Source organism: Hippoglossus stenolepis, chromosome 1 (assembly GCF_022539355.2).
Source record: "Hippoglossus stenolepis isolate QCI-W04-F060 chromosome 1, HSTE1.2, whole genome shotgun sequence".
Lineage (NCBI taxonomy): Eukaryota > Metazoa > Chordata > Actinopteri > Pleuronectiformes > Pleuronectidae > Hippoglossus > Hippoglossus stenolepis.
The window spans coordinates 6,712,610-6,725,148 of NC_061483.1; the positions used below are offsets into that span (position 1 = coordinate 6,712,610).

Consider the following 12,539-nt stretch of genomic DNA (forward strand, 5'->3'; position numbering starts at 1 on the left):
CTGAGTGGGTTCGATCTCCTGTGAGCAGTGATGATAGTCGCAGCTCTAATTGTCAGAATCAGGTCCAGCAAGTTGAGGAGTGAGGCTGAACTGCAGATCAGTTCAAAAGGCTTTGAAGTCATTAAAAATACATCATTATCTCCAATATTCAGCAGGAAACTTTTAAAATATGATGAATTCTGAACAGAATTTGGTGGATTTGTTACAGCTGCAGATTTTTTGGTGCAGGAAGCTGAGGATCATGGGTGATATCCACTTTTTTCTCTAAATGAAAACCACTTATTTGCTCAAACACTGACCCTGACACCACGTGTGGCTGCAGGGGGCGCTGTTGCTCAGTAAATGTGGCATAGTGTTGCTTTAACAGGGTTTCTCTTCAAGGCTTATCTTTTTAGGAATGGGGTGAGTGCTCGACAGTGCAATGCAAGTATTCAGCACTGACATTTTTCATAAATCAATTCATAAATTCCACATTTGGAGGAGAAGAATGGCTGTTGGGTTAAAGTGCTCACTTTTCAATGTCACAGTCCAATTGAAATCACATTTCAGGCACAATGCAATGTTAAGTCTTTTTATGATAAAATGTCTTTTGGAAATACTCCTCTTCCTCTCGCTGACTCCAGCTGGGAGAGTCAAAGTGAACAGACGGGGGCAGTAGCTTACAAGCGATGGACGGACAATGTTTTCTTAGCAGTGGTTTTGAGGAGCGAGGAACACGACAGGGTCTAAACCGACTGTGTGACCTTTAAGTTTAAATGCTGTTAAACATGCTGAAGCTCCACTAATGCTGTCTAATACAACAGTGCTACAATAAACACTTAGTCTGTGAAGGTTTCAATGGTTTGTTGAAGTGTTTTACAGAAGGCTTTCACCTGTTTGTTCTGCTGATCTGCACGACATCATGTCAACGAGCGTTCCTATTATTTTGTTCACCCTGTTCAAATCAATGAGGGCCAGGCATTGTGGTGCAGTTCAGTTTAAAAGCTCCACAAACTGCAGCCTGTAAAACATCAATCAATTTCTATAATGATGATCTATAATGTAAAGTGACCAATGATTATTTCAGGGCCAATCAGAAGAACTAGATCATAACTGGCTACGTCAGGCACATGATCTCAATCCAGCTGATCGTGTGTTTCAGTTGCTGTGAACCAGACTGAAACCAAGAAACCCAAAGAACAACCCAAGAGACCCAAAAACAAATGAGGAGTGAGGCAGGCTGCCGCAGAGTCGTGGCAGAGCAGCACCAATGTGGACGCCATGTGTCTGAGTGAGCTTCAGAGAGGGAAGGTCTGCAAATGATTAAAAATCAAGTCTCTTTTAACTTTGCTTTTGTGTTTCAAAGTGAGTGTGGATTAGTGCTCAAGTTCTAGAATCTATAGTGAAGCGACGACTAGAGATGCTACGGAAATTAAACTTATGTCAAACACAGTTCACACTCAGTATCTTCAGAGCACATGCATCGATCTTTAACCCCCGATTTCCCTGAAGGCAGCTGTGTGGTGTGTTTGAAGGCGTTTGTGCCATTTCCATTTAAATCACGAAGACTGTAGCAGCAACTTCATGTTCAAAATTTGTCCCAACACATTTTCACAATGATCCTAAATATCTGAAACATGAGAGATCTCCAAGTCTAACTGTAACTTAGAGTTTTGCTCTGTTGCTTTATTGTAGAGCAGCTCTCTGCACTGCTGAGGCTCATTCTCTCTCTCTCAAAACACATTGACCCCTCAAAACATCCAGAATGTTTTTACTGTCCTTTGCCACCATATCCTCCTCAATGTCAGTCAAACTCAACTCTGATTTGATTTCTCACGCTGATGCACGGAGCAGATGCTTCCACTTTCATTTTAGGAAGTATTAATTAATAGTATTTTAAAAAAGTATTCTTCTTATATTTGATGAACATACCACTGATATGCAATACAGAACCAAATAGGATTCATGTCTGTGAATCAAGCGGAACACCGCCCTCCACCAGAACTATTGACGCCCACAGCGCAGGTTTCACACTCTTCCACGGATCAATAGGAAGCTGTAATGAGCCAAGAATCGCAGCAGCGGTGTTCCAGAAAAGATTCGGAAGAATTAAAAAAGCAGGACATAAACAAAGCAGGGTCTGAAATACTTAAAGCTAAAGAAATAGGGTGTGAGAAAGAGAGAAAGAAAGAAAGTAAGAAGGCAATTATGTGAGAGCTTGGGGGATTCACACAAATGGATTTTGTTCTGTTTACAAGAAAACTTTCAGTGAACACGCTCAACACGACAGCCAATTACTCCAGTGAGTCATGAAGCTGCAGCACCAAGATATTCAGTTGCTATTAGAATAAATATTAGAGCTTGTAAGACATGATGTGTGGGACCGAGTATCAGCTTCTCACAAAAAGCTTCTGTTTGTAAAAAACATGTACTCATTTTTTTTCTGTTGGTGGAAAGACTTTGAAACAAACGCCAGGAAAACATGAGCAGATATGTGAGCATGGAAGAAGATACGGTTATGAACTCGTATGACTATGAAGAACATACTGAGCTTACACATGAATCCATGACTGATGTTAAAGGTGAAAGTAAGAGTAGTGTTTTCTTGGCATTTCCTTTGCAAATGCAACAATGCAACAAAACCATGCTGCTGATTGGACGCAGCCCTGAAAACAATGCACAAAGTTCCCTCTCATTTTCTTAAGATGTGTGTGTTCATGCGACTGTGACCCGAAGTAGTTTCCATCCGGAGCGGAACTGTCAGCTGAGAATCTACAGGAGGTTCAAGATGCTCATGAACCAAACTCTCAGAAGTGCAGTTTCCAGATTCTCATACCACAATCAATTCAGGTTGTGTATAAAATGCATGATGCTGCCTGTCACGTTCCCACATAGGAAACTTTCTCAGGTGCACAATAAAGGATCCACAGGGTTGATAACATCGGGCCTCTGTTGTTTACTGCTGAAGAGAAACATTGTTTTTACAGGTGACGGAGCAGGCGTCGCCCTCGAGGAGTTTATCAGAGACTCGATCGATTGTCTTTCCCCTCAAACTTGCTCAAGGCAACGTTTGTTTACTTGAAGAGGGCGATTGTGATATTTGATGGAACTGTCAATTTGCAGGTGGACGTGGTCGTGCATACAGAGTGTGAACAGGGAGCCGGTCTCGACGGGACACTCCATCCAGTTAGAGTGGTTGGCACTGTCACCTGTGAAACAGAATAATTGAACCTCTGTGTGAAGTTGTGGTACCTTATTACCCAGAGAGCACTTTGATGACAGCGACGATTGCTGTGTGGCACATGAATTTACGAAAGGACAAAAAAATACACCCATCTATCCATCCTACTATCTATCCATCCTACTATCTATCCTACTATCCATCCTACTATCTATCTATCTATCTATCTATCCTACTATCCATCCTACTACTATCCATCCATCTATCCATCCTACTATCTATCCATCCATCCATCCATCCATCCATCTATCCATCCTACTATCTATCTATCCATCCTACTATCTATCTATCTATCTATCTATCTATCTATCTATCTATCTATCTATCTATCTATCTATCTATCTATCTATCTATCTATCTACCTACCTCACAGCAAGGAGGTTCCCTGTTCGAATAATGAATCATTAATCCTTTATTCAGTTGATGTGACTTTGAACTGGATACATTCACTTTAACATTCTCATTTTTTTTCCTCATTAATGTTCTCCATGCTTAAAAATAATCTCAAAAAAGTTGTCATGTCAATCTGATTTTTTTTTTTTTGTTAGACGGTGACTAAAGAGGGGAAAACAGCCTCTTTCCAAACCTGATGTTCATTTATATTCACTGTCCCTGTTAAATTTCCGCTCCCAGCTTCATTAACCACACACGGAGGTGTTTATACACTAGAAACACACTGTTTTTGTTCAGTTTTATACGACACTAATAAGAAGCCTGGGGAAACTAAACTTCTTCACATTATGATGAAGCCTTTTGTCAGTTACTCGGCTCGCTGGTCGATATTAGAATGCAACCGCTAACAGGCTGCGATAACACAAAGTTCAAAGGTTATTTAATACCCAAACCCATTACAAGTCAATCTGCACCAACGCACCCAAACCAATATGCATCACACACACACACACACACACACACACACACACACACACACACACACACACACACACACACACACACACACACACACACACACACACACACACACACACACACACACACACACACACACACACACACACACACACACACACACACACACACACACACACCTTTGCGGCTTTATATATGAAAAGCTCTAACCTTCAGGTCATTTAATCCCTGCAGCCATATGAAGGCAGCAGGACACGTATGTTGGTTAATTAATCTGCAGCCTCCGGCTTGAACTTCAGCTCTTTAATTTAATTTTATCAATAAATTTAATTCCAACTTTGTTTGCAGTTTTCCAGCTGTGCGTCATTCGTGAAACGCAGCTCGAGATACTAACGCATCACATTTTACAACATGAGCCAGAGGGGAATTAAAACCAGAACTTTTTGCGGTTGTTGTTAATTTATTCGTTTAACTTTCTTTAACATCGCTACTTATGGGAGTTTTGGGACATTTTCACAAATTTTTCATAGAATAATTCATGGATCTTGGGCGCATACAGTACATCCACCAGGGCTCAGCAGTCCCTTCAATTCAACCAAGTTGCTCCAAATTTCACACACTCGTAGATTTCTGCCGGATTTTTTCAGTTGAATCCGTTCAGATTCAAGATTCAAGAGTTTATTGTCATATGCACAACGATAACATTAAGTAGTCGCTTGCAATGAAATGCTTGGGTCACAGGCTCTCTTATAACAATGCTCAATCAAAATTTAAAATTTAAAATAAAATATATATATACACCTAAAGAAAAAAGAAAACAATAGTGCAAGTGTGTGCAATAGTGCAAATATGCAATAGTGCAAATATGCTAAGGTGCAGAGTTATGACAGATTGGAGGAGTTTAAAAGTCTTATGTCCTGGGGGATGAAACTGTCTCTGAGCCTGGTGGTGCGGGCCCGGATGCTGCGGTACCGTCGGCCAGACGGCAGCAGGCAGAACAGTTTATGGCTGGGGTGATAGGGATCTTTAATGATCCGGTTGGCCTTCTTCCTACACCGCTGGGTGTAGAGGTCCTCCATGGATGGTAGCTCCGTCCTGGTGATGTGCTGGGCAGACTTCACCACCCTCTGTAAAGCCTTACGGTTGAGGGCGGTGCAGCTGCCGTACCAGGCGGTGATGCAGCCAGTCAGGATGCTCTCTATGGTGCACCTGTAGAAGTTGCAGAGAATCCTGGCATCCATGTTGAGCCTCCGCAGCCTGCGGAGGAAGAAGAGCCGCTGTCTGGCCGTCTTCCTGATGGAGTCTGTGTGGTTGGTCCAGGTCAGGTCATCACTGATGTGGACCCCGAGGAACCTGAAGCTGCTGACTCGCTCCACCGTAGTCCCGTTGATGGAGAGGGGGGCGTGTTCTACTCCTTGTCTCTTCCTGTAGTCCACGATCAGCTCCTTTGTTTTGCTGACGTTGAGATGGAGGTTGTTGTCCTGGCACCAAGATGTCAGGGCTCTGACCTCCTCTCTGTAGGCCTTCTCATCGTCGCCGGTGATCAGGCCTATGACGGTCGTGTCATCAGCAAATTTAATGATGGTGTTGGAGCTGTGGGTGGCCACGCAGTCATGCATGAACAGGGAGTACAGGAGAGGACTGAGCACACAGCCCTGGGGGCACGGTGTTTAGAGTCAGGGTGGAGGATGTGGTGCTGCCTATACGCACCGCCTGTGGTCTGCCCGCCGTCAGGAAGTTCAGAATCCAGTCACGGAGGCGATGTTGAGCCCAAGGTCTCTGAGCTTGGTGACGAGCTTCAGGGGCACGATGGTATTGAATGCTGAACTGTAGTCAATGAACAGCATTCTCACATATGTGTCCCTCTGGTCCAGGTGGGAGAGGGCAGTGTGAAGGGTGAGGGAGATGGCATCTGCAGTTGACCTATTTGGCCTGTAGGCAAACTGAAGAGGGTCCAGAGAGTCAGGGAGGGAGGAGGTGATGAATGGTTTGACTAGCCGCTCAAAACACTTCATGATGGTGGAAGTGAGTGCTACTGGGCGGTAGTCGTTCAGGCAGAGGATTTTTGTTTTTTTGGGAACAGGGACAATGATGGTCTCCTTGAAACATGAGGAGAATCCGTTCAATTGTTTTTCTGTAATCTTGCTTATAAACAAACAAACAAACAAACAAACAAACCAATAACCTCCTGAGCAGAGGTAAAAACAGCAAAACATCACGTGTTGCATGTTCACATTGTTCTGCAACATCCAGACAACAATATCTGAATATATTTGATCAACCCTGTCTCCTGGAAACTGGGATTCTGTGCTTCAATACGGAGAAATACAACTGAAGCTTTAGGTCATGAGGATTCCTCACATTTCCACTGACACTGAACAAACTGTCTTGACTGAGGCCTACAGCTTGATTCCCTCTGCGATCTCTCACTGTGCTGCACTTCGTTCTTTAGCTTCAACACACTCGTAGAGAAATAAAAGGTGAGAGATATTTACTGAAAAGCCTAAAGGTTAAAATCACTTTTCTACCACACATCATTACACGCTGCCAACTCAGCCGTCAGGGACAATTTGTGGGTTTAGTGTTTTGCCCCAAGCAGCCACGCAGACTGGAGATGACGGGGGATTAAACCAGTAGTGGACGACCCGTTCTACCTCCTAAGACGCAGGCAGCCTTAGTTTTATTTTGAACAACAAGCACGTACACTCAAACCATGAGAGCAGGAGCAGGACGTTTCACAGAGCTCACTTTTAAATTTGCATCCACCACACATGAGAGTAAAGTAGTAAATAGAGGTTTGTTCACTCACCAGTCCATCGCAGGTACTGATGGCTGCGTTCCCTTTGACAGTGGCCCCGTCCCACACTTCTCCTAAATAATAACACCGGGAGGATCGAGCAGGACGGATCTGGGCGCCCTCCAGGCCACCGTACCTCCTCTCCGTCAGGAAGCCTGGAGCCAGCAGGTGTGGGTTGAGGGTGAGGTTAAAGTTCAAACTGTGGCCGCCGTGCCACAACTGGTAGAAGACTCGATCCAAGTCGGCCGGTCCCTCCGAGGCTTCCCGGCGCTGCACTCTGCGAGCGTGGTGCGACAGGAAGTTGGACAGGAAGTGACCTCTGGCATCCACTCTGGTTGGGCGAACCACTTCATACTGCGGCAGATCCCGCAGAAATCCCCCTGTCAGACATGGTGGGAGGAGAAGGAGGAAGGTTATCAAATCATGGGAAAGAGGAGGGTAATTATATAATTAAGTGGCTGTAAAGCTGTAAACAAAACCGAGGAAGCTCTAAACAAATCCATATGTTCGTCTAATCTGTCATTGTCATGTTGGAGTACAGCTGCGGAGGATGCAGAGCGTGTTAGAGAATCACTGCATCAGGTTGGACAAAGTCAGTGAAACTCGTTCTCCTGATAAAAATAATACTCCAACTTAATTTCCTGTGAGTAGCTGAGGCAGCAGCGTGAGAACGACGTCTCCTCTGTGAACGAGGGTAAAGAAGAGGAGCCTCAGGACGAGGGATCAGCAGCAGCCGGCTCCTCTCTGCTCTACATGAAACCACTGGAAGGGCACGTTTTTATTCCACAAGCACAAATTCAATCACGCTAAAGATAGCGCCACTTTTTAATTAAGTTCCTCACACTGAATTATCAATGTGAGCACTTTTAAAATAGACTTTTTAATGAAGTGACTGAATGAGACATGAAACTAGAGGTCAAAGTGTTTTAGATGCTTCTTTAAGATGGTTTGATTCAGTCCGGTTACTGGGGATGTGAATCCATCATGAGTCTGTATGAACAAGTACTTGTTAACTCACAGTTATGTTGACATTCTACTCATGAACCATGTTTAACTAGAATTACCACCCTGCAGTTGTATGCCTCCACAAACCAGCGCAGCTTCACTCATAAGGTCACGGTGACCTTTAACCTTTGACCACTGAAATCTAATCAGTTCATCTTTGACTCAAAGTGACAACTGGTCAAACTTTGAAGAAATTCCCTAAACGGCAGACTTGCAGAATCATGTTCAAGAGGCCAAAAATGTAATTTGCGAGGCCACCGTGACTTTGACGTTTTACCACCCAAACCTAATGAGTTGATCTGTGAGTCAAAGTGGCCATTTTTTAAGAATTTGAAAGGAGAGGAGGTGTTCTTAAGAGAATCCATTCAGGAGTCAAAAGAGGAACTGCGAAGTCACCTTGACCTTTGACCTTCACCCACCAAATTCACATTATTAGAACCCGACTGATTTATCGTCAATTGAAATCAGCCGATATGAGCCTTTCACAGATATATATATATACACATCTTTATATTGGCTTTATTTTACAGAATAAACAATTCCGAAAAGATGAATATGTATATTCAATGTTCTATGTATTTGGTTGGATTTGTGTTTTCTTTTTATTCATAGATAAATGATATCGAAGGCTCTAATTAGATGATGTTTATGGATAATTAAAGTTTTTTAGATAACGAAACAAACATAATTGACCAGATTTCCCCAAACTGAGAACAAATAGAGCCGAGAGCTAAACAAATCTATAAATGATGAGAGAAGAGAGAGACAGATTAATTAACATCCAAAAATAACTGAACAAACATATTAGGTATTAACTGCATCAACAAATGTGGCCACTCTGCATGAGCAAAAGAAAGAAACGCTTATTATTGGTGTCACAACAACAGGAGTCGTCTCATTTACTCTGTGTAACTCATGACACAAAGAAAATACTTGTTGCATCACAATTTCAAGTCACAGCAGCTTCTGCATGCAGACAATCTGAGAGACCTGCTCCCAAACCACCATCCTCGCGTCAATGGCTTCATCTCGTCGGAGGGAAACGAGCCAAATGCAAACAGCGAATTCACAAAAGCTTCGTGAACCGACACGGAGCCTCGCGCTGGTTTTATCTGCACATATATATTCAAGAACACAACCAAGCAGAAAGATGTGAGATGAGTCTGGGGGGCGGCTATTTGGAAAGTTTCCTTCCACCAGGAGCAAGAAATAAACAACATCCACATTCTGTTGTCCTTTACCTTTGTTGTCGAGGTCAATTTTTCTTGGATGCTTTCAGCTGCACTGCAGTTACAGCAGCTACAGTCGAATGTATGGCCGTGCAATATGACTTCAAACTTTAACCTCGATTACACATCACGTCTTTGTCGTACAAATTATCGAGGGAATCGAACAAACACAACTTCAAGGACTGTACAGGTCCTGATAACTTCTGAACCGTGTTTTTTGTTAATGTGTAAAGCGGGCACAGGTCAGTGGGGGAGTGGAACGGAGGACAAGCGGCAGGGTGGTACGTTCTGTGATGTGCGTCTGTGTCCTGAAGCAGTGGTGGGCGGCCGCTGCAAAATGAAAGTACCCGACAGTTCGTGAAAGCACGCACCAGGGAAAGCATTAACCGGATTAACCGACATGAGAAAGATTAGGTCGGGGAGAGTTAATTGCCCAAGTCTAATGTGTGTAATACTGCAGCACATGAAGATCAGATGGAATCAAACACAGAGACGAAGCTACGGCAAAGAATCTGAATGAAACGCTGCTCCAGACTCTGAATCTACCATTTATTCCACAAACGTTCGTCTGTCTGTGAGTGGAACACATTTCTCACTAATCGTTCATCTTCTCCGCTTCACACTTGAAATGTCAATTGTTAATAGAGCTTGTGTCTGAAGAAGATTCAGTTTTTATTTTATGAAAAAACACTGACTATAGAATCCTCACTGCGGATAAACCAGGTAGGATGAACTCAGTTTTCTAACTTCGGTCAAGACAACGTCCAGCACACAGACAATAACAAGGGACAGTATACAGACAGGTCTGTTTGTGAAGAAGCTCCGGAGCATCAACACAAGACAAGAACATCCACTGAACTAGTTTCTTTATATTTTACTCCAGACACCTTCAGTCAATCAGCACGACTGTTTTTCATTATATGTATTTAGATGAAACATGGATCCAGATGGAGATTTTTTTAATCTTCATAATGTTTAAACTTTTATTTGGCCTTGTCAGAGGGATGAACTCCAGCTCCTTGTGTGGTGAATCCCTTCATGGGAGGAGATAACTCATAACACATGACGGGTTTTCTCCATCTGCTGTTGTTGCCTTCAGCGTCCTAATTAACAAAACACACACAAGTATTTCATTTTGAATTCGAGGGACTTTCGTTCAGCAGCGGCTCCCCGGGGGGTCTCCCAGCAATTGTTTGCCATGAGAAGAGGAAAAAGGAATGTGACTTTCAATTTAACCACGGTGATCAGAAACAATCATAACTGCTATAATAAGACCCTATGGGGGGGGGGGGACACACACACCTGTGATTGCGTCTAGAAGTCGCTCGGCTTGGGAAAAGATATTTGATGCCCAGAATCGACAGGGGCCTTTAAGTGGCTGACAGGGGGGGGTGTCAGAGAAAATGAGATGATGCATGTGTCCCAGTTCTTTTCTTGTTCTTAGTAGTTGCACCAACGTTTGTCACCGAGCATCTTTACGCGTTGGGGAAGGCGCCTCTCCCCCAGCGACACGCGTCTGCAGGGCCTGACAGATCTTTGTTGTTCTCCCAGCTGATTTATGATGGATGAGACGGAGCACTGAGCTGTTTCACAAACAGTTGTTAAAGAATGAAGAATCCATTCCGTCTGACAGCGCCCAACGCTGAGTGACATTCTACTTAATATTACCCACAAGGAAAAGCCAAGGTCACAATCATCAGGCCCTGTTCATTGTGGCAGTGCTTGTGCACAGTGTGTTGTTTTTACCTCTTATCTTATTGAATGGCCTCATCTAGTATTTATATTTGTGTGTTTTGCTGCTGCACAACTTACAAAAGAGACTAATAAAGATCTACTCGACTCCTTGTTTCTGTTTCCTCTGCACGTCCCTGACTTCTAACATCCAAACCACGTACCGCGAGGAAGAGCCAGAGGATGAGAGAGTTGGCAGCGGAGACGAGCGAGTGCATCCTACAAGACAAAGAGGATTAATTCTCTGATGTGAGGATATCCACCGAGCATGACCACTAACACAAGTTGCAAAGTATAGGATGGAGACCACAGATCCATTGTGAGAATGATAATGAATCCTTCCAGATTCCCAAAATGATTCTGCTTCCTGTCCTTCGATGGAGGAGGTCAGAGGTCAGTGTCAGGCACAGAGCTGCTTGAGGCAGCTGAGGGGTTTGCTCAAGGGCACTGCAGAGAGGGAGGATGGGGATTCAACCTCTGGGGATTCATCTGAATCCACACTGAGCTGAATGTTGGGTTTAATTGCACTGGCCCAAAGACTGTAAACACAGGTCAGTGCTGCAATGAGATGCACTCATGGAGCAAATGGGCACAAAAGACGCACCAGAGGACATGAAGTCATCCATCACATGTTTGTTTGTTTGTTTGTTTGTTTTCTGGCTCACTCACCTGCTTCCGGTGATGCTCCCAGCGTGTTGCAGGTTTGCAGGAGCGTCAGAAGTGCGATGAAGAAGAGAAGGGGGGACACTCTTCGTCCCAACGCGTGACGCCCGCACTCCAACCGGGTCATGTTGTCAGGACGCGGGCCTGCGCTGGAGAAACATTTAACGCCTCTCACACACCGCGTCGACTGGAAAACTCAAATCACTTCCATCTGCGCTTAATGAACTCCTTCTTCTTCTTCTTCTCCTCGTCCTCCTTCTTCTTCTTTCCTTTGTTGCACTTAAACTCTGACAGTCCCGACCAACTTCTCCAACTCGGGCCCGGACATCGTGCGCCTCCGCGGTGCGTCTTTGTTGCGTCCTCGGTTCTTTTGTTTGTGCGTCGGTGTGAACGTCTGCTCACGGGTGGAGGTGCCCTCTGTCCTCCATCTGTCTCCTCCCGACAGCCAGTGACAGCTCCGAAACTTTTCCTCTGCAAACTTTCTGCCGAGCCACCCCCACAGATGGGAGGACTTAAGACAATGGGCCATCTCTCCGGAGAGCTGCAGGCTTAAAGGGGAATGCTCCTCCAAGAAATCGGATCCAGTGGAAGTTTCAGCCTCATCTGGGGTCGGTCGGGTTCAGTGGGTCAGATGAGGACCGGTTTCTGCGGCCTGCTGTTCCATCCACTGGAGAAAGGACTGCTGAGCATGGCTCCATCAGATCTGTGTTTCCTCCCTTTGGGCATGAAGAGGAATCTGATAAATCGTCTCTGTGGTGGAAACTGTGGGTCAAAAACTTCCATAAAGTCCTGACACAACTGTTGTGAAAGTTTGAAGAAGTTCCTGACTTCATGGACCTTTGAAAACTACATCTACCTGAAGTCATGTAAACACAGAAGAGAAATTAAATTATTTATCACATTCATTTCTACAAGAAAATCCATGAAAATGTTGTTTTCATCTTTGGGCTCTGGTGGAATAAAGTCTATTTCAAATCCAAATGGTCATCAGGCTCCAGAATGTTATGTCACTTTATTATTGGTC

At 44.2% G+C, this 12,539-nt stretch overlaps 1 protein-coding gene across 1 annotated transcript in view; it reads right to left on the reverse strand.

Annotated features, from left to right (window-relative positions):
* Positions 1-12,188, reverse strand: part of LOC118105182 (A disintegrin and metalloproteinase with thrombospondin motifs 7) — a 69,005-nt gene extending 56,817 nt beyond the window's left edge. Inside the window, exons 1-2 of the mRNA XM_035152701.2 lie at positions 11,522-12,188; positions 6,900-7,267 (exon numbers count right to left, since the gene is read on the reverse strand). Coding sequence (XP_035008592.2) covers positions 6,900-7,267; positions 11,522-11,642 — 489 coding nt within the window. The 5' untranslated portion in view covers positions 11,643-12,188. The remainder of the gene's footprint in view (positions 1-6,899; positions 7,268-11,521) is intronic.
* Between the last annotated feature and the right edge of the window lie 351 nt (positions 12,189-12,539).